The sequence below is a fragment of the Sorex araneus genome, chromosome 1, assembly GCF_027595985.1.
Source record: "Sorex araneus isolate mSorAra2 chromosome 1, mSorAra2.pri, whole genome shotgun sequence".
In the NCBI taxonomy this organism is placed as follows: domain Eukaryota; kingdom Metazoa; phylum Chordata; class Mammalia; order Eulipotyphla; family Soricidae; genus Sorex; species Sorex araneus.
In genome coordinates, this window is record NC_073302.1 from 373,290,615 (window position 1) to 373,311,165 (window position 20,551).

The 20,551-nt window shown below is 35.8% G+C and overlaps 1 protein-coding gene across 2 annotated transcripts in view; it reads left to right on the plus strand.

Moving 5' to 3' along the window:
- The window catches only part of SNX13 (sorting nexin 13), a 131,571-nt gene that overhangs the window by 47,875 nt on the left and 63,145 nt on the right, over positions 1 to 20,551 (plus strand). For both annotated transcript variants that reach the window (XM_055131664.1, XM_055131672.1), the window contains exons 4-8: positions 160 to 249; positions 1,395 to 1,516; positions 18,889 to 19,010; positions 19,100 to 19,201; positions 20,201 to 20,289. In XM_055131664.1, coding sequence (XP_054987639.1) covers positions 160 to 249; positions 1,395 to 1,516; positions 18,889 to 19,010; positions 19,100 to 19,201; positions 20,201 to 20,289 — 525 coding nt within the window. The remainder of the gene's footprint in view (positions 1 to 159; positions 250 to 1,394; positions 1,517 to 18,888; positions 19,011 to 19,099; positions 19,202 to 20,200; positions 20,290 to 20,551) is intronic.

Genomic DNA, 20,551 nt, shown 5'->3' on the forward strand with positions numbered 1-20,551 from the left:
CTGTTGTTTACTTGAGAAATACTGTATGATAGAGTTTAATAAAATAAATTTTCTTTTTCACTTAAAAATAATTAGATGACATTATAGTGAGTTTAGAAGTAAACTACAGAGAATTTAAGTCAAGCAACTATGCAGTAAAACGTTATGGTTTCTTTTAAGTGCTTAGAAGAAATGAAACGGGAAGCCAGAACCATAAAGATTGATAGAAGATTGACGGGTGCCAATATAATTGATGAACCTCTTCAACAAGTGAGTTTCAGTATGTGGTATTTGAATCTTGCACTTTGGATGCTAAGTATATTCTTTGAAAATTTTAAGAAATATGCTTATTTTTGTAATACTCTGGAAATATGTATCTCTTAGATTATTATTATTATTATTTTTGTTTTGTTTTTGGGCCACACCCAGCTGTGCTTAGGGCTTACTCCTGACTGTGCGACCTACTTTTGGTAGGCTTGGGGCCATAAGGGATGTCATAGAGCCATATGGTATCATATGGCCCTAATGGAATGACATTTGGCCATATGGTATCACCCAGGTCTGCTGTTTGCCTAACAGGTGCCTTATCTGCTGTACTATATCTCTCTTGCCCCTGCTTTCTTTGCGTTCTTAAAAGATGCTACCTTATTTATGAACTCAGTTATTGTGAGGTGATTTATTTAGTATCGAGACATTTTGATTCAGTTTTCATACTGAAAAAGTTTTACTGATATTTGATAATGCTTCTAGTAATTTTACAGTTGAAGTTATACTCTGTAGTATATGAGTGATTGGCAAATCAAATTTTCTCCCTATTTGGTAACCTCTATAATGGAGTACGTGGTTTGATTTTTAAAATAGTAAAAATTAAGGGTAAAATTAATCTCCATAAGATTATTTTTGTTAATGTTTGCTTTATGATTATCCTAAAAGTATACTTTAAAATTATAACATTCTTGTTACAATGATCTGATATTTATATGATTTACAAAAGATTATACATTACATACTTATTACTGCTATTTATTGTGTAAAATATATACTCATACATATTAAAGGTCTTAAAATTAAGTGGGTTCTTTTGTCTTCTTGTAATATAAATTCAGTGAATCTGATGGTAAAATCATGTGAAAAAGTGCTTTTTTTCCACTTTCACCTCAAATATGGTTTCTTTATGAGAATTAGGGTCTCGGTATAATTTTGTGTTTCATTCCCTTGAAGTTGAAATGGTGAATGATTATGATATCAGTGCAATTAAATATTTTCCTAGTGGTTTTGACATGTTGATGCTTTCATAGTGAAGGCTACCAGAAATTAGTATGTAGGGGGTAAATAGGAATTGGCTAATAATATATCTGAATTTAGTTTGCCAGTGTCATTCTTAAATCCTAAAGTGGGTTTTTTTCCCTCCTTAGGTTATCCAGTTTTCTTTAAGGGATTATGTCCAGTATTGGTATTATACACTAAGTGATGATGAATCCTTCCTTCTTGAAATTAGGCAGACTCTTCAAAATGCACTCATTCAGTTTGCTACAAGGTAAGGTTGTTGCATTATACTTATGCAGACAAAAGTAAACATATTATTTGTATTAATGGGAAATACCTCTTAAATAGAAAGGGAAAATTGATTATTAAGAGGTAAGTAAAGCAGTCTGATAGAGTGATAACTCAGGTTAAAGAAGAAAAACCATACGAGCTTTTAAATTTAAACTTTAATTTACAGAATATTTATCTTGTTAATCTTTCTCTCATCTGTATGCTGGGTTCTTGGCCTGGTCATGAGCCCTTTTAAGTTTTTCGACCTACCATGGTAATACTTGCCACATTCCCGTTTTCAGATACTCTATTTGAGTTGTGTGGAAACTAGCTTCAATGCAACAATTACTCCCTTATTTTGGACTCATACCTAAGGAAAGTTCTACTAAAGGGAGAAGAAATCAGAAGAGCAGAAGTCAGTGGGGAATGTTTATTTTTATTCCTTAAAAAATATTTTTTGGTACAAAGACCACCCCCCATGGTGTTTAAGCCCAATAGTACTAGGAGTGCGTCGGGGTCCATATATACTTAGTGGTGCTTGGGATCAGCTTCAGGCATGTGCTCTACCACTTGAGCTGTCTCTCTCCACCCCCCACCCCCCCATCCATTTATTCTAAAACGGGAATATATTTTGATGAGTTTTCATTACAAAAGTTTAGCAAGATACACTAAAATTCATACTCTGTAAGACCCACATATATACCACCTCCTGCATGAAAAATTAATGGGTTTATCTCTTTAGGTTAAGCTACTTTATTTTGGGGAATCTATTTCCAATTTTATGTCCAGGAATTCATTATTTTGAAAGAAAGGATTTCACTTTTGCTATCCCCTATGCACAAAGATTTTCCTATTATAACCGCAGCAGGAGATTGCTTGCCTTGGTCATAAGTATTCTGTAAAATCTAAAGTCTTCAGTTCTTTCATACAACTTAGTTTTTTTTAAGTACTTTCTAGTACTTCTCCGAGTTTTGGTCAGTAGAGCTTTGCCCTAAAACTTTTTTTAATTTTTTTGCTTTTATTGAATCACTTCTGAAATTCATATGGAACAATAAACCCCACGAATAGCTAAAACAATCCTTGGGAAAAAGAAGATGGGTGGAATCACCTTCCCCAACTTTAAACCCTACTACAAAGCAGTAGTAATTAAAATAGCATAATATTTGCCTAGAAACAGACCTGTAGACCAGTGGAATAGAGTTGAATATCCTGTCACAGACCCCCAAATATATGACCACTTAATCTTTGACAAGGGAGCTAGAAATGTGACGTGGAACAAGGAAAGCCTCTTCAACAAGTGATGCTGGGAAAACTGGATAAGCTACCTGCAAAAAAAATGAACTCTGACTTCTGTCTAATGGCCTAAGACTCTTACTATATTTTCATGTAAAGCACTTACAGCTGATACTGCCTTGTTCTACTCTTCCTCAGTTAACCCAAAGTATTAAAGCCAGATGCTAGCTCATCAACCTCAGATTATTGGGGACACCTGCAATAAGATTTATGATTTGATCAACAACTTAGTTGTAGAGATAGATTTGAGTTCTTTCTCCCTTATGGTTAACAGAATGAATTTGCAGAGTAGTAAAGCCATAATTGAGAGTAGATTGACTGTGATTTAAAGACAATATGTTAAAATTTATCATATCCACAGAATTGAGCTTGCTCTGGTAATAGATTAGGCATTGGAATTATGTGCACATGAAACCATCATTAACAATATTGTCGGGCTGGAGTGATAGCACTGCAAGTAGGCAGTTTGCCTTGCGTGTGGCCGACCCGGGGTTCGATTCCCAGCATCCCATATGATCCCCCGAGCACCACCAGGAGTAATTCCTGAGTGCAGAGCCAGGAGTAACTCTTGAGCATTGCTGGGTGTCACCCAAAAAGCTAAAAAAAAAAAAAATTAAAAAGAACAAAACAATGTTGTAAGTCATAGTACCTTAATCAATAAAGATAAAAAGTTAAGAAAAATATAGTGTATCATAGGAAAGAAATAGATTTTTCTCCCTTAATTTTATTTCTTTATTGAGTATTATATATTCTCTCAGATTCTGAGTTAGTCATTCACTGCTTTCTGTAGTAGAACAATATAGTGAGAATTTTTTTTAAAAAATGTTTTTCATTGAAAGAATCTTTGTTGATAATCTCCTGGAAAGAACTTTGAATTAGTAATTGGAAGACTTGAAGTTTTATTCAGTTCTACCACTTAGCTGTGATACTACAAACAAATATTTTGTATTTTAAACCTTTGTTTTCCTTATAAGGAAATAAGCATAAAATACAGTATCAGTCCTGGTACTGGAGAAATAGTACATTGGCTAAGCTGTAACTGGCCTTGCATGTGACTAACCTGGGTTTAATTCCTGGTATCCCATATAGTTCACAGAACCCTGCCAGGAATGATACCTGAGTACAGAACCACAAGTAACCCTGAGCATCACAGAGTGACCCAAGAACCAAAACTAAACTGAACCAAAGCAAACAAACAAAAATCCTACCCCAAAACCCTGTTTTATGTTCCTGACAGAGTCATATTTGAACTCAAAGTCATCTTTTTATTATTATTTTGTGCTTTGTACCAGCCAGATGCTGGGCATACTTCATTGTATAAGGCAAAATTCATGTTTATTAGAATATGATGAAGTAATACTTGGGAAGATGACTTAAAAATTGTGAAGTGTTTATAAATTTAAGATTATGCAACATAATACCGATTGTTTTATAGATGAGGAAGATAAGGTCCAAAAAAGTTAGGTAGTTTAAGATTATCAGGGAATGAAGGAGAGAACAGGAACAGGTAGGATCATGTAGATATCAGCACAGTATTCTTTTTCTAATTCCCATCAGATGCTTTATTTCTAGATCAGAGGTTCCCAAAGTTTTTTAACCTATTGCTTCCTTTTCAGAGAAAAAAAATCACTCATTATATCTCTAGCAATTTCCATACTATAAGTGACGAAGCAGAAAGTGCCCTTCTGTTGCAACAAAGCTATATAATCCCCTGAATTATTCCATTGACCCTTGGCAAGGAAAAGGGGCTGCCCACTTTGGGAAATGCTGGCCTAGCTTTTTTACCTTTTTTTTCTTTTATTACTCATTCTTTAAATTTGATGTCAGTTTTCCCCCTATATGTAATGTTCTTTGTTGTCAAGGTAGATATTGGTTGCTTACTGCTTACAGAAAGAGATTATTTCACCCAAATCTGAGTTTATATAAAGTTCTATCTGAATTTGATTCAGTATTGTTTTAAGATTAGGAAAAATTAATCAGCTTTTCTTGAACCGTAGATTTTGGGTGTTTTTTTGATGTTTTGTTTTGTTTTTCCCCAGGGGGATGGGGAGTACCATACCTGTCAGTGCTCAGGGCTTACTCCTGGCTCTGCTCTCAGGGATAACTCATGGCATTGCTCAGAGAACCATATGTGGTACTTGGGATTGAACCAGATTACTGCAAAGAAAGCAAGCACCTTACCTGCTGAACTCTCTTTGGCTTGCCATAGATACTATTTTTAATAGGGTATTTGGGCAAGGAAAGATTCAGGATGATATTACAGGGGTGTTATGCTTTTATGAAGAAATGGTGCATGTAAAAGAATCTGGTACATCATAAATGTTCATTAATGTTAATTTTTTGTTTTTATTACCTTTGTTATATTGAATCAGGATATATACACAGGTTATCTTCGTTGGGAGGGGGATAATGGGGAAAATTAAAGTGTGAGTAAAATTCTAAGGAATGGTGAAAATAATAAGTTGATATTTATAATTTGGTATAATTTGAAAAGGGATCTTTGTTGTTGCTCTCCAGAGTGAAATGTTTACTTAATGCCCACCAGCTCTTTTCATTATTTAACTCCAAGATTAGCAGAAAAGCCATCTTAATAGATACTGTTTTCTTCCAGAAGAGTTTCCCCATAATGGGGAGGAGAAATGAATATGTAGGTTCCAAGAGTCTGTGGTTAAGATACTATGATATCATTGTTTCTGGAATGATAGTGGCTATGTTTTACAAATTTTACCATTCATTGTTTTTGCTAGACTGGAGCCATAGCACAGTGGTTAGGGCGTTTGCCTTGTGCATGGCTGACCCAGGTTTGATTACCCTGTCCTGCACGGCAGAGCCTGGCAAGCTCCCCGTGGCGTATTCGGTATGCCAAAAACAGTAACAAGTCTCATAATGGAGACGTTACTGGTGCCCGCTTGAGCAAATTGATGAGCAATGGGATGACAGTGACAGTGATTATTTTTGCCACTTTTTGACATAGTTAAAACAAATTGTGTGTTCTGAGATTTTATTTACTATGAGTGCTACTCAAATAGTTTATATTTTAGTAATAAAATTGATACTTTTTCATTATTTTATATTATTTGCTATTGAAAACTTTTAGCTCAAAACTGACATAAATCACAAAATGATTTTTTTATATATACTACAGTAGAACATAAATAATTATGAACCTTCTAAATATTTTTACAAAGGGGAAATAAGTGAATAATTTTGTGCCTGTAGAATAGTTTGAGGTTGATAGATTAACATTCAGTATACTTCATTTGAAGTCACCAACTTTCAGAATGGTAACAGAATTGTACATCTTGTACAAATTGTGTGTGCAACAGAATTGTACACAAGTAAGATATTTTTCTCTTTCAACTTAAGGGAGTTATTTATTTTTTTTAATTATAAGACTGTGATTTACCAAGTTGCTCATAATATAGCTAAGTTTCAGGCATTAAATGTTCCAATAACACCAGTGTGAACTTTCCTCTATCAGTGGCCCCAGTTTCCCACCCAGGATCCCAGCCTGCTTCCTTACGGGCACAAATAAAATTTGTTACAACACAAAGGTACATGGAATTATTGAAACTTAGATCATTAAGAGTCAGTTGTGATCATTGTTATATTTCACAGTGATGTTCTGGTTAGTGCTAGTTGAATCTGCTGGGCTGACAGCACTATGTAATTTTGAAGTGTCATGCCTGCATGGTCTAGGAACATGATCAGGAGCAGTTTGGTGGCTTGGCAGTTTGATGAGGTTCAGTTATGGAGCTGGACTCTTTCTATGTTCAAGGGTATTGGGTATGACTGTGGGCTGCTGTGCGTTAAGGCAGAAAGGGGAATCTTCTCACTCCCATTCTGACAAGGCCCTAGAGTTCTCAACCTGGACCAATCTACCAGGGGAAGATTTAACCCTTTCATGTACTTTAGTGATGTGAAGCTGGGCTGTTTCTCTGCTGCGGGATGGCCAAAAGTAAGGGTTTTTTTTTTCATATTTTAAAATTAATTTATATTAAAAACACCATGATTTTATAAAATTGTTCATTATAAAGTTTTTCAAGCATTTAGTGTTCCAACACTACCAGTGTAACCTTCCTTCCACCAACATCCCTACTTTTCCTCCCAATCCCAACCTGACTGACCCCTTAGGCACATAACAAATTTACTTTATACTGCTTAATCCAACAAAACTTTAAAAAATGGAAGTAGAATAAGCAGAAAATAAATCAGTAAGAGCCAGTGACTACTATATGATTTTGACCAATGTAAATAAGAAAATTAAACCATTTAATACAGTATAATAAAATGCCTATTCTCATTTACATATGTAAGTGTTCAACTCCAGAATCTAAAGTATATTACATTAAATTTTATTTTATGCTTGGATATCATTATATAATAATCATGTGTCACTTGTCATTAATAAAACTTTCAGGGCAATTCTATATTAAGTATATTTTGGAATTTACATAGAATCAAAAGTAAGTTTTTGACCCCACAAAGAAACCTATGTTCTTCTGTCATTTTTTCCTGCTATTTCACACTATTTTTTTTTTTTTTTGCTTTTTGGGTCACACCCAGTGATGCACAGGGATTACTCCTTGCTCTGCACTCAGGAATTACTCCTGGCAGTACTCCAGGGACCAGATGGGATGCTGGGAATTGAACCCTGGTCCGCCGAGTACAAGGCAAATGCCCTACCTGCTGTTCTATTGCTCCAGCCCCTATTTCACTCTTATGTAACAACTTCAATGCCTTTTAGCTCTATAGATTTGCCTATTCTGGATATTTTATAAAATGAAATAATATATTCCTTTTTAAATAGTTTCACTTACCATGTTTCTTTTTCATGGTTCATTCGTGTTGAAGCATTGTTAAAATACTACTCTGTGATTCATATATTACCATTATTTCCTCTTATTATCGAATCATATTTCACTGTATGTATATACCACATTTTGTTTTTTATTCACTAGTTCTTAGATATTTTGATATTTTCACTTTTAGTACATTATGAGGGTTACCATTTTTGTATGAATTTATATTTTCCTTATTTAATATATAGTCAATGTTCAAATTTTGAGTCATACAAGGAAATGCAAAGTTTTTTCAGAGTGTTGCACCATGTTACAGTTTCTAAGAATTTTTGGTGGAGCTAGTTGGGGGGGGAGTGTTAAGTGGGTGGGGGACTGGGCCACACCCAGCTATGCTCTGGTCTTAGTCAGGCTCTGTACTCAGGGCAGTGCTTGTGGCAGTGCTCAGGGGACCATCTGTGATGCTGAATATCAAACTAGCATTAGTCGTTTGAAAAGCAGGCACCTTATCTTCTGTACTGTTTCCCTGGCCCCTCTAAGCTATTACAAGCATCCTAAATGGCTGTAATAAAATTGTGGGTGTAAAGTGGTAATTTATTATGGTTCTGCTTTACTTTCACTCATAGCTAATGATATTGAGTATGTGTTTGTCACTTTATGCCTTCTTTAGCAACATTTAATTCAGATAGTTTACTCATATAAAATTTGGTTATTTTTAATTTTAATTTTTTTTTTTTTTTTTTTTTGCTTTTTGGGTCACACCCAGCGATGCACAGGGGTTACTCCTGGCTCTACACTCAGGAATTACTCCTGGCAGTGCTCAGGGGACCATATGGGATGCTGGGATTCGAACCCGGGTCGGCCGCGTGCAAGGCAAACACCCTACCCGCTGTGCTATCGCTCCAGCCCCCGGTTATTTTTAATTTTAAATTATTTTATTTTATTTTATTTTATTTTTTTTTGCTTTTTGGGTCACACCTGGCAATGCACAGGGGTTACTCCTGGCTTTGCACTCAGGAATTACCCCTGGCTGTGCTCAGGGGACCATATGGGATGCTGGGATTTGAACCCGGGTCGGCCGCGTGCAAGGCAAACGCCCTACCCGCTGTGCTATCTCTCCAGCCCCAATTTTAAATTATTTTATCTTCTATTCTGCTTGTTTTTGTATATAAACAAAACTGGACAGTTGTGCTCATTTTGCATTTTTTTTTCTCCTGACTGCCTTTGTGCTTTAGTGGCAGAATGTACTAGTTGTGAGAAAGGTTGTGTGGCTCTGAACCCTCAAATGATTGAGTTTTGGCTTTTTAGTGAAAATACTTGTTGATCCCTGAATATACATGTTTGCAGTTATTAAAGTATTTAAGAAACATTATAAATAGGAAATAGATTGCAGATAAAATGAGATCGTAGAAACTGATTTAGACAGATTATAAAAATTTAAATATGTTTACATAGCAAAGAGACTGAAAGAACATACACTAAAATAGTAATAATTATCCTTGGAATGTAAATTTATGACTAATTTTACCTAATGAAAAAAATGAAAGTAGAAAATTACATTTTATAAAATGGGCATGTATTTGGCAATATCAGCATTCAAGAATCCAAGGATGACATTTTTTGAACTAAATTCATTTTCCTATTTTTTCTTTTTCAAGCGGCATGAGTAATACAGATGACTTATTTATAGTCGGCTAATGTATTTAGGGGAAGCGATAGTGACCTAGTAATGTTCTATACATTATATAAAAGTGAGTACTTAATAAAGTCTTGTTAATTCTAATTTATGGATTCCTTGTTGGGATTTTTTACCTGCAAAATGTAATGTTTTGCTGTTGGGTCTAGGAATGTTCTTCTGATGCTTTCTTACCATTGTACATAAGTATATGCACATTTTGCTCCAGATTATCATTAGGTTATTTTTAATTTTTAATTTTTATTATTTATGAAATGTTCAATAAAGATACAAAGAATAAAAAAATAACATTTTTTGAAATGTTAAATTTTAAAGCTAATACAGATTACTTTTACTGTTGTTCCTCAGCAGAAGAGATAAAGTCCAAATTTAGTTGAAACTTGTCGTTTGTGAATTGGTTCTTGAGTCAGTTAAGAGCCAGTCACCTGCTCTTAGTGCAAAATGAAAGACCTTGATTGGCTGGTGAGTGATGTTAGCCAACTGATGAACATGTATTGGCTGGCAGGCAGGCAAGACAATTGTCGTTACAGAGCAACCACATGATTTTCAGCACTGCTGATAAAAACTAGTGTCTCTAGGAAATACTGCCACATGGTTTTCAAAGAGCTACCGGTTGCCTTACCTGTACTTTGCATAAGTATTCACAAACGTCTAATATTTAAAATTAGATTATAGATACTATGTTTGTTACTAGGGTATTTATTGATGTAATGTTCCTTTGTTTTGTTCGTGCTGATGAGCATAAACTATTTCCTGATATTATCCTTAATATTTTTGTACCAGTAAAGTTTTTATAGCTAACTTAAAAACACAGGTTCATCAAAGCAGGTTATTCAAAACACATTCAAAATGTTTAAAACATGGACTTGCAATCTTGAAATCAGCACATGATAAACAGGTTAGTTTTCAGAATGGGATTACTAACTTGACTTTATATTTACTTTGTCATTTAAGTATTTTTCTGGTCTATTTTGCTAGTAGGAGATCTTAAAATAGGAAATAGTAAGGTTTATTTAAAATTTTTATTATACTTTGTAGTCAGAAAGACTGCTTGATTTGAAACATAAAAGATCTATTATTTTACTCAGTGATTAAAAGTCTTAAGGGGTGAGGGGGTAGTGGGAAAGGGACCTGGGACAATGGTGGAGGGAAGTGGATACTCTGATACAGCATAGAATCTTACAAAAAGCACCAGTCAGTGGATGTGACCATTGATAGACTGCCTTTACAGAAATACTTCACTAATTTTGGTGTGGTTTTTTTTGTTGTTGTTGTTCCTGTTGATGCCTCTAGACCAATTTCTGAGGAGTAGAACCAATAAATATGCATGATTTAATCAAAATCCTCATGATTTTGATATTGATTTTATTTCTTAGTCTTTGGGAGTGGTAGCTTTGGGATTTGGACAAGCAGAAACTTTTTTAAAAAATGTTTTATTTATTTAAAAACCTTTTTTTATTGAATCACTGTGAGATACTGTTACAAAGCTTTCATGATTGAGTTTCAACCATACAATGATTGAACACTTATTCCTCCACCAGTGCATATTTTCCACTACCAATGTCCCCAGTATCCTTCCCACCCCCCCACCTCCCATCCTATCTCACCCCCAGCCTCTGTGGCAGGCAACTTCCTTCTTTCTCTCTACTTTGGGCATCATGGTTTGTAATACAGATATTAAGTGTTCATCATGTGTGGTCTTTAGTCAACTTTCAATGCACATCTCCCATCCTGTGTGATCCTTCCAGCCATCATTGACTTAGCAGTCCCTTCTCCATCCCACTGCCTTCTCCCCAGCACATGAAGCAGGCTTCCAAACCATGGAGCCATCCTCCTGGCCCTTGTCTTTATTGTCTTTGGGTGTTAGTCTCATAATATGCTATTTTATATTCCACAAATGAGTGCAGTCATTCTATGTCTGTCCCTCTCTTTCTGACTCATTTCACTTAGCATGATACTCTCCATGACCATACATTTATAAGCAAATTTCATGACTTCATCTTTCCTAACAGCTGCGTAGTATTCCATTGTGTAGATATACCAAAGTTTCTTCTGTTCTTAGGCACTGTTTCCAGATTCTGGCTATTGTGAACAGTGCTACAATAAACATACAAGTGCAGATGTCATTTTTACTGTGCTTTTTTGCACTCCAAGGATATATTCCCAGAAGTGATATTGCTGGGTCATATGGAACCTCAGTTTCTAATTTGTTGAGGAATGCGCATACTATTTTCCAAAAGGGCGGAGCCTTCCCTCCAACAATGAATGAGTCCCTTTCTCCCTGCATTTGCGCAAGCACTTGTTCTTTTTGATGTGTGCCAATTTCTGTGTTGTAAGATGATATCTCAGTGTTCTGATTTGCATCTCCCTCATGATTAGGGATGTAGAGCATTTTTTTATTTGCCTTTTGGCCATTTGTGTTTCTTTTTTGAGGAAGCTTCTCTTCACTTCTCCCCATTTTTTGATGGGATTGCAGGTGTTTTTTTTTTTTTCCTTTTAAAGTTCTACCAGTGTTTTCTATATCCTAGATATTAACCCCTTATCTTATGGGTATCACTGTCACTGTCATCCTGTTGCTCATTGATTTGCTTTAGCGGGCACCAGTAATGTCTCCAAGCAAGACTTGTTGTTACTATTTTGGCATATTGAATACACCACGGGGAGCTTACCCGGCTCTGCTGTGCGGGCGAGATACTCTCGGTAGCTTGCCAGGCTCTCCGAGAGGGGCCGAGGAATTGAACCCGGGTCGGCCGAGAGTAAGGAAAACGCCCTACCCTCTGTGCTATCTTATGAGTATTGGGTAAATAATTTTTCTCATTCTGTGGGCCCTCTCTGTATTTTGGTCACTGTTTCTTTTGAGATGCAAAAGGAGAAGTAGAAATCTTGTATATGTCCTGTTTTAGAACTCTCAGAAATAAAGGGAGCAGCATTTACATTTTCCTTATGCCATTCTTGAAACACCTGTTTGTGGAACTTGGACTCTAAAAGAAGAATCAATAAATCAGTTTGTATTAAGTGTCTGCCAGTGTTTTGAAGTAAAGGGAACACAGTAAAATAAAACAAGTCCCAGAAGAGATTTGGGAAAAAAAAAGTTAATACAGTGGATTTACTTCTAACAAACGAATTATTGAAGTACAGGTTTTAAGTGCAATATAAAGTGAGGGGGCGGAGGATGGTGCTAGGAGAATATGTAAGGGAGAGCAAGATTTGTTATAAGAATAAGGCAGGGGTGAGGGTCAGTCCATTGATAACATGTAATTGACACTTCGAAATTTATCCTTTACTCTGGTTCAATTTTTAATTTTTAACATTTTATTTTGTCCATTAACTTTGTCTCCTTATGTTGCATACCTAGGAGGAATCATCTAATAACATTTGAACTTGTTTTCCTTCCCGTAATCTTCTGGAGTTCCTTCCATTTTGCTACAAATGGCAAATTTTCATTTTCTAAAATAGATGAATCATACTGCATTGTGTAAATTGGTCACATCCATTGATTGGTGCTTTGGTCATTCTCTATTTCAGTTATTGTAAATAGTGTTTTAGAAGTATTTGGGGTTTGCTGGTTTGTTTGATTTCTTTACATATGAATAACAAGAGAAGGGATTGTTGGATTCTTACAATAACTTAGTCTTCAGCTTCTTGAAAAAACTTCATACTGTTTTACAGATTAGCTGTTCCAGTTTGCATTCCTATCAGCCTTACAAAGAGGTTCCTTTTTTTTCCTTTATTCTTTCTCCCACATGTTGTTCTTTTTGATGCATTCTGTTGTAACAGGCCAGAGAGGTATACTTTATAGTTGGAATTTAGCTGTTGTGCTTCAGTTAACACTCATTTGCTCAGTAGTATTCCTTGATTCTTACAACTTTTCTGTCAGTTTAAACTTCAGGGGCTTTGTAGATGTTGTGTACTTCCAGGATAGACCCAATCTAGCACTGAGTCTCTAAATAATAATAATAAATATGGTCACTTTTAAATTTAAGAAATTAAATCATATAAATAATATTACAATTATAGATAGTGAAATTCATTGTGTAAAACCCAGCTATTTTTACCAGAAAAGGAATTATGTGGGGGAAATATTCTAAGCAAAGTGAGAAAGATTCAGCCCTATTGACATAGTATAAGAAGAATTGTTGGGACTGGAGCATTGATACAGTGGGTAAGGCATTTGTTTTGCACACTGATGACTCGAATTCAATTCTGAGCACCCTGTATATGGTTCTCTGAGCCTGCCAGGAGCGATCCCCAGCATAGAACCAGAAGTAAGTCTTGAAGCACAACTGGGTGTGGCCCCAACACAAACAGAAATCATTGTTTTTGGAGCTCTGGCAAAATTATATGTGGGTTTAAAGAAGGAGGTGTGGCTATCACATAGAGTGAATAATTTTTAATAGATTTATGTTCTTATTAACATTTTTAGAAAATATTTTAATGTCACCAGAATGTTTCCAAATTTTCTTTCTTTCTTTTTTCTTTTTTGCTTTTTTGGGTCACACCCAGCGATGCTCAGGGGTTACTCCTGGCTTTGCACTCAGGAATTACTCCTGGCAGTGCTTGGGGGACCATATGGGATGCCGGGGATCGAACTCGGGTCGGCTGAGTGCAAGGCAAATGCCCTACCCGCTGTGCTATCGCTCCGGCCCCTCCAAATTTTCTTAAGACAAACACTGCTACAAAATTTTATCAGGATTTTTCTAATTTGTACTGAAAAATAATGTTCTCCTTTTCTAAATTAGAGAAATTCCTTTGAGTTGAGACTTACAGTAAATTTGCGTGTATCTAGTAGAGAGTGATGCAGAGATATAAAATAATAGTAGTTTTTTCCTTGCCCTCAAAATATTTGAAAGTGAAAATCAGTATTCAAAATTCTCTGTAAATTTTTAATATTTGTAATTATTTAATTTTTCTTCATCTGAAATATCATTACAGGGGCTGGAGAAATAGTGGGTAGGATGCTTGCCTTGTACATGGCCAGTCCTGGTTTGATACCCATCATCACATATGGTCACCTGAGTACTGCCGGGATGATCAGTGAATATAGTACCATGAGTAAGCCCTGAGTATAGATGAGTGTGGTACAAAAATAAATAAACAAAAAAAGTCGTTGCATCCTCTATAATTGAGACAGATTTCTAAGGAATTCTAAAATTAACAGATTTTATTTTGCCTGAAAATTTTAATAACAGCATTGTACCAGGAGGCAAATAAAATTCTGTTTTAAGTTTTAAAATATGTTAGAATGAATTTCCCATATATTAAATGATGTTATGGCATATGCCAAGCTAATTCTGCTCTTAGAACATTTTTAAGTATCAGTGATTTTATATGAAGATTTAGAAAAAATACATAAATGATGGGCTGGAGCAATAGTATAGTGGGTAGGGTGTCTGCCTTGCACGAGACCCATCCAGGTTTGATTCCTTCACCCCTCTCAGAGAGTATCTTGCCTGCAAGGCAGAGCCTGGCAAGCTCCCTGTGGCGTATTTGATATGCCAAAAACAGTAACAGTAAGTCTCAAAATAGAGATGTTACTGGTGCCCGCTCAAGCAAATCGATGAACAGTGATGACTTACATAAATGATAACTTTAGAGATTTTAGAGAGTTCTGAGTTAAATTTCTTATTTCAGATTTTATGTTGCCAACTTTAGTACCTGTTTATATCAGTATTTCTTGAGGGGGAAAATATAGCTCTCTATTGGCCCCCGAGATATGCCAAGCAGACCACAGGTGAAAGTTGCACAAATGAATTAACCATGGCATATAACTGGGGAAGCAGTCCTTAGAAGGGAGGGGGCAGAGGAAGGAAATAGAGTTGGAATGGGACCAAGTTCAGAAGAAGGCTGAGAAATTGATGTGTATGAATGTATGATCTTATATTCTAAATGTTAGCCCTCAGATTCTGAGCTCAGGTTGCCTTTCTAGTGTTCATTTGATTCTATTTTTTATTAACCTGTGGTTTATTATTTCTTACAATGTATAAAACAAAATCATATTTATGCATTTAAAGGAAATTAGTTGGGGCCAGAAAGATAGCTCAGCAGGTTAGGCACTTGCGTTGCATGCAGCCTGTCCACGTTTGATCCCTGGGTACTATAAATGATCCCCTGAGCGCAGCTAAGAGTGATCTTGAGTACAGAGCCAAGGATAAGCCCTGGGCACCTTTCCAAAAGGGGGAAATTAGTATATTATTGGTAGGAGCATGTGTTTTTGTTGTTATTGTTGCTGAGGATCCAGCCTAGTACAAGGCCTCATTCATGCAAGGTATGATCTTAACCACTGAGCAGTATCCCTGTCCTTCACAACATGTTTTAATTTTAAAACAACCATCTGTTATATTCCTCAATGTCATTACCACTCTGGGTTTTTTTTTTTTAAATCAAAAAGTGACAACAATTACTAATTTCCTATTATGTGAGAATGATTAATGCAGTATGGTGTCCTTTTTCTTTTCTTTTTTCTTTTTTTTCATTTTTAATTGCCCAGCTTCTTTTTGAATAGACTCTTTGCCTTTTATATACTTGACATATTTCGAAAACAGTGAGTTAAGATTAGTACTACATTAAGGGAAATAACATTAAAATGTTTAAAGTATCAGTCCAAGGGAAATATGAATTGTTTTAGGCTTATCTGTTGTATTTGTTATCACATTTTTGGGTTACAACTTAACTAACGATGTTTTGTGAATACTACTGTTTTAATAAAATAATAGCTTTTTTAAAAAAAAATTTTAGTTGAATCACTCACAGTGAGATTCACTGTGACAAAGTTGTTCATGATTGAGTTTATAATATAATGTTCCAACACCCGTTCCTGTACCAGTGCACATTTCATGCCATCAGTGTCCCCAGTTCCACCCTCCTCCTGCCTGCTCTCTCTGAAGCCTGCAACAACTATAACAACTATGACACACTTCTCCATCTGACACACATTCTCTTTTCTCTCTGTCTCTGTGTCTCTCTCTGTCTCTGTCTCTCTCTGTGTTTCTCTCTCTCTCTGTCTTTCTCCTTTTTTTACTGAAAGGGAATCATGCATATCACTTTACCTCTGGTCAGCTTGCAGTTCTTCAGTTCTTTTCTGGATTCATCACTCCCAACTGTCATTGCTATAGTGGACCATTCTGTTCTGTCTGCATGTTTTATCTGCACTCTCCCCACCCCTCCTCTATCTACCCTGCACTCTCCCCCCACCCCACCCGGTGGCAAGCTTCCTTGCGTGGACCAGTCCTCCTAGCCCTTGTTTCTATTTTTTCTTTGAATGTTATTTCATGCTATTTTTTTTTATTTCCCGCTATAAATGAGTGAGATCATTCTGTTTGTTCCTCTCCTTCTGACTCATTTCACTCAGCATGATACTTTCTGTGACCATCCATGTATAGCAAATTTCATGGTTTCATTTTTTTTTATTTTTTTATTTTTTTTATTATTTTTTAAAATTTTTATTAAATCACCATGTGGAAAGTTACAAAGTTCTCAGGTTTATATGTCAGTTATACAATATTCAAACACCCATCCCTTCACCAGTGCCCATATTCCACCACCAGAAACCCCAGTATACCCCCCGCCCCCACCCCCTACCCCCTACTGTATAACTAGTGAATTTCACTTCATTTTTTCTTTACCTTGATTACATTCCATAATTCAACACAAAACTCACTATAGTTGACATAACTCTCTCTCTCTCTCTTTTTTTTTTCTTTTTCCTTTTCCCTTTTTTTTTTTTTTTTCCTTTTTCCCCCTCATCCCCCTTCCTGCGCCTCATAGTATGGTGTATGCCACGCTGCGTCAGCCAGCGTGGGGCTTTTGCTTAGTTCACAGTCCAGAGGTGGCTGCTACATTAAAAACCTTCAATATTTCAACAAAAACTTACTGTTATTATTTGGAGTTTCCCCCCCAAGTCAGACCTGTTCAAATGGAACCGTTGACATTGCTGACAATTATAAATGTTAAGTCGCACGGACGCGGCAGCGTCCACGCGGTTTTGGATTTCTGTATAAAGTCCAGGAAAAATTCTGCCAGAAATTACATAGCCCAGCTCACAGTCCCAGTGCATTGCTGTAAGAAGTCTCTGAATTCAAAGTATTTAGGCGAGAGGGTCCGATTCGCGCTCAGCGGCTCCGGATTTATCTGGGCCGAAGGCGTGCCGGTTACGCCCCCTTCCCATGAGTTCCTGGGAGCCCCCAAAGTAAAATCCAAATACCTGTGGGTTTGGAGTCACAGAAGATGATGCCTGCCACATGGGTGCCGCCAGCCCGCCGCTTTCCGTGCAGGAAGACAGGGTGGGGAGGAAAAAAAATCCACCCCCGGCAGCACCGAGTTGTAGCCCAGTTTGGTGTCCCAGTGCATCGTTATCGGATGTTGCGCTGGATGCCCGAATGTGTTACATCTTTGGAATCAAAGTCTTTAGGCGAGAGGGTCCCTCATTTTTCCTAGTGGCTGCTTAATATTCCATTGTATTCCATTGTATCATAGGTCTTTTTGTTTCTTTTTTATGATTTTTTTAATCCACACATTTTCTCAGGCACTTGGGTTGTTTCCAGATTCTGGCTATTATGAATAGTAAATAGTAGCTTTCCCACCTCTCCCACACCCACCCCAGCTGAGTGTGGTATTTTATATTCTTCAGGTCATTTCCATGTAGCACTGTCTGTAGCACTGTTATCCCATTGTTCATCAATTTGCTCGAGTGAGCACCAGTAATGTCTCCCTTGTGAAGCTTGTTACTGTTTTTGGCATATCGAATACACCACGGGGAGCTTGCCAGGCTCTTCTGTGCGGGTGAGATACTCTCAATAGCTTGCCGGTCTCTCCAAGAGGGGCAGAGGAATTGAACCGAAGTTGACGGAGAGCAAGGCAAACACCCTACCCTCCGTGCTATCGCTCCTAATTATAGTTATTTTCAATTGTCAGTTTTTAAAGGAGCGACCACCAGCAGAGCAGAGGGGCAGACAGTGCTAATTGGGCTCTGGTGATGCTTGGGAGCCACAAGAACTATACCTGATGGTGCTGGTGAAGGCATGGTGGAGGGATTGAACTTTGGATCTTTCATATACTAGGCATCAACTCTATCGCTTGAGCTGTTTTGGACTTCAACTGTAAAATTTTTAGCTGCCAGTATATGCTAATAGAAATCAGGCTTGTGCCAATGATGTTTAAGTTAGACTTGAGCTGTGTCTAACAAAAAAAAAATGTGGAGAATCCAGGTATAGTCCCAATGGAACCAGTTAGTGTTCTTCTAAAGGCAAACAAAACCTTTCTGAGTCCTTAAAAAATTCTTATATCTGGAATGAGATTCTGTATGGTATTATGATACATCTGTTCCACTCATTTTACATTACCACTTTTAAGTTATGGACCCATTAAATATCTCAAATTGTATTGCTTAGTGACTAAGGTAGATTTTATGTACCTTGAATCTTTTGAAAGGTAGTTCTCAGATGAAATCATATTTAAATTAAATATGATTTTAAATTTGAAATCATATTTAAACTAAACAAAAATTCACAGTATAAATTGATTCACTTTTTAAATTCTTTTGCTTAAAAACGTATTTATATAGTTCTTTTATGTAATGTATTTTTTAAGGTCAAAGGAAATAGATTGGCAGCCTTACTTTACTACACGCCTTGTAGATGATTTTGGCACACACCTTCGAGTATTCAGAAAGACCCAGCAGAAGATAACAGAGAAAGATAATCAAGTAAAAGGTAATATTTTTAGTCTGTTAGAAAATTAGAATTTGAGAAAATTTACTTTTATCATTCCTATATCTTGAATTGACCCCTTTTTTGTTTAGGTACAGCAGAGGACCTTGTAGCAACCTTCTTTGAAGTTGAAGTTGAAATGGAGAAGGACGTTTGCCGTGATTCAGTGTGCACTTCTTCCAAAGATGAAGAAGGTTTTCTTTTCATTAACTTTTTGAGAACAGGAACTGTTCAGATTGATTAAAGACAAGATAGTAAAACCAATGAATAAAATCAAAGGATAGAATTGTTCGTATAGATCAGACAGCATAGTAAAGATACTATTCATTTTATTCTAAGTATGCAAAAATAGGTTTTAGTTGTTAAAGGGCATAATTTTCTCAGGGAATGATTATGATGATGTCAGATAAAATTTATGTACTTAAACAGATTTCTGGTCTTTGTGGGAATTTAGGTCAGATTTATTTGATCTAAGAATGTTCTTTTCCTAGTACTATTGAGAGTCTTCTTCTTAGCATGTAATTTGATTAACAGAGCCATCTCTATTATTACATCCACAGAAAGTATATGCTCAGAAGTTAAAGGAGAAAAGCATTTGTCAATGTGGAAATTGACTTGTTATATTTTTTAAAATGTGTTCAGCATTTTAATTTGCCTTTTTCTCTTTTAGTTTCTTAATTTCGTGTACATTGTACAGTTCAATTTTAATTGTTAATTCATTGACACTGATAACTAAATGCAAGAAATATATAATAATAGGTAGTACTTGAACCTTCTTAAATCAGTGAAACAAAAGCATAATTCTTTTTCTATTGTTATTAACCTCAGATAGTTGAAATTCTTTCCTGAAATAATTATTTTGTTAGGGTTTTTAATGTGAAAATAACTTTTAGACATGCAAAGATAATGTGTATAAGTGCGGAATACACAGTGTAGTTGAAAATTAGGAGGAAAATACTTTTGTAATTGAAGCTTCTCAAATGATTTAGAAAGTATCAAAAACCTGAGCAGAATTTTAAAGTATTTCTGAATAATTGCTGTTTAGAGGGTAATGAAGGCAGATGATTAAATTACTAGAAATGTAAGGAAACTGCTTAAGTTTACTGAATGAGGAAATTGTTTTAAGTTTATATATATCAAGAAGAGTTAGAGAGTTCATTATATCTACATTTTTTTTCTTCCCCCATTTCTAGGTTTTCTAAGAGATTTGTGTGAGGTCTTATTATATTTATTGCTACCTCCTGGAGATTTCCAGAACAAGATCATGCGATACTTTGTCAGGGTAAGCTTGAATTTATATCAACTAAATGGTTATACAGAAATTTAGAATGATGATTATTAAAAGTTTTAGCTGATTGCTACTCTTAAAAACAAGGTTCCCAAGGAATTTTTTTAAATTTGGTTTTATCAATTACTGTTTCTCATGTTATAAATTTAATAGAAATTTTGATATGTAAGAATGCAAAATCATACATTCCATTAGCTGATGATGATACTATTTCTTTATCATTTAGAAAATGAAAGTAGAAAGGCAGCGTATTACT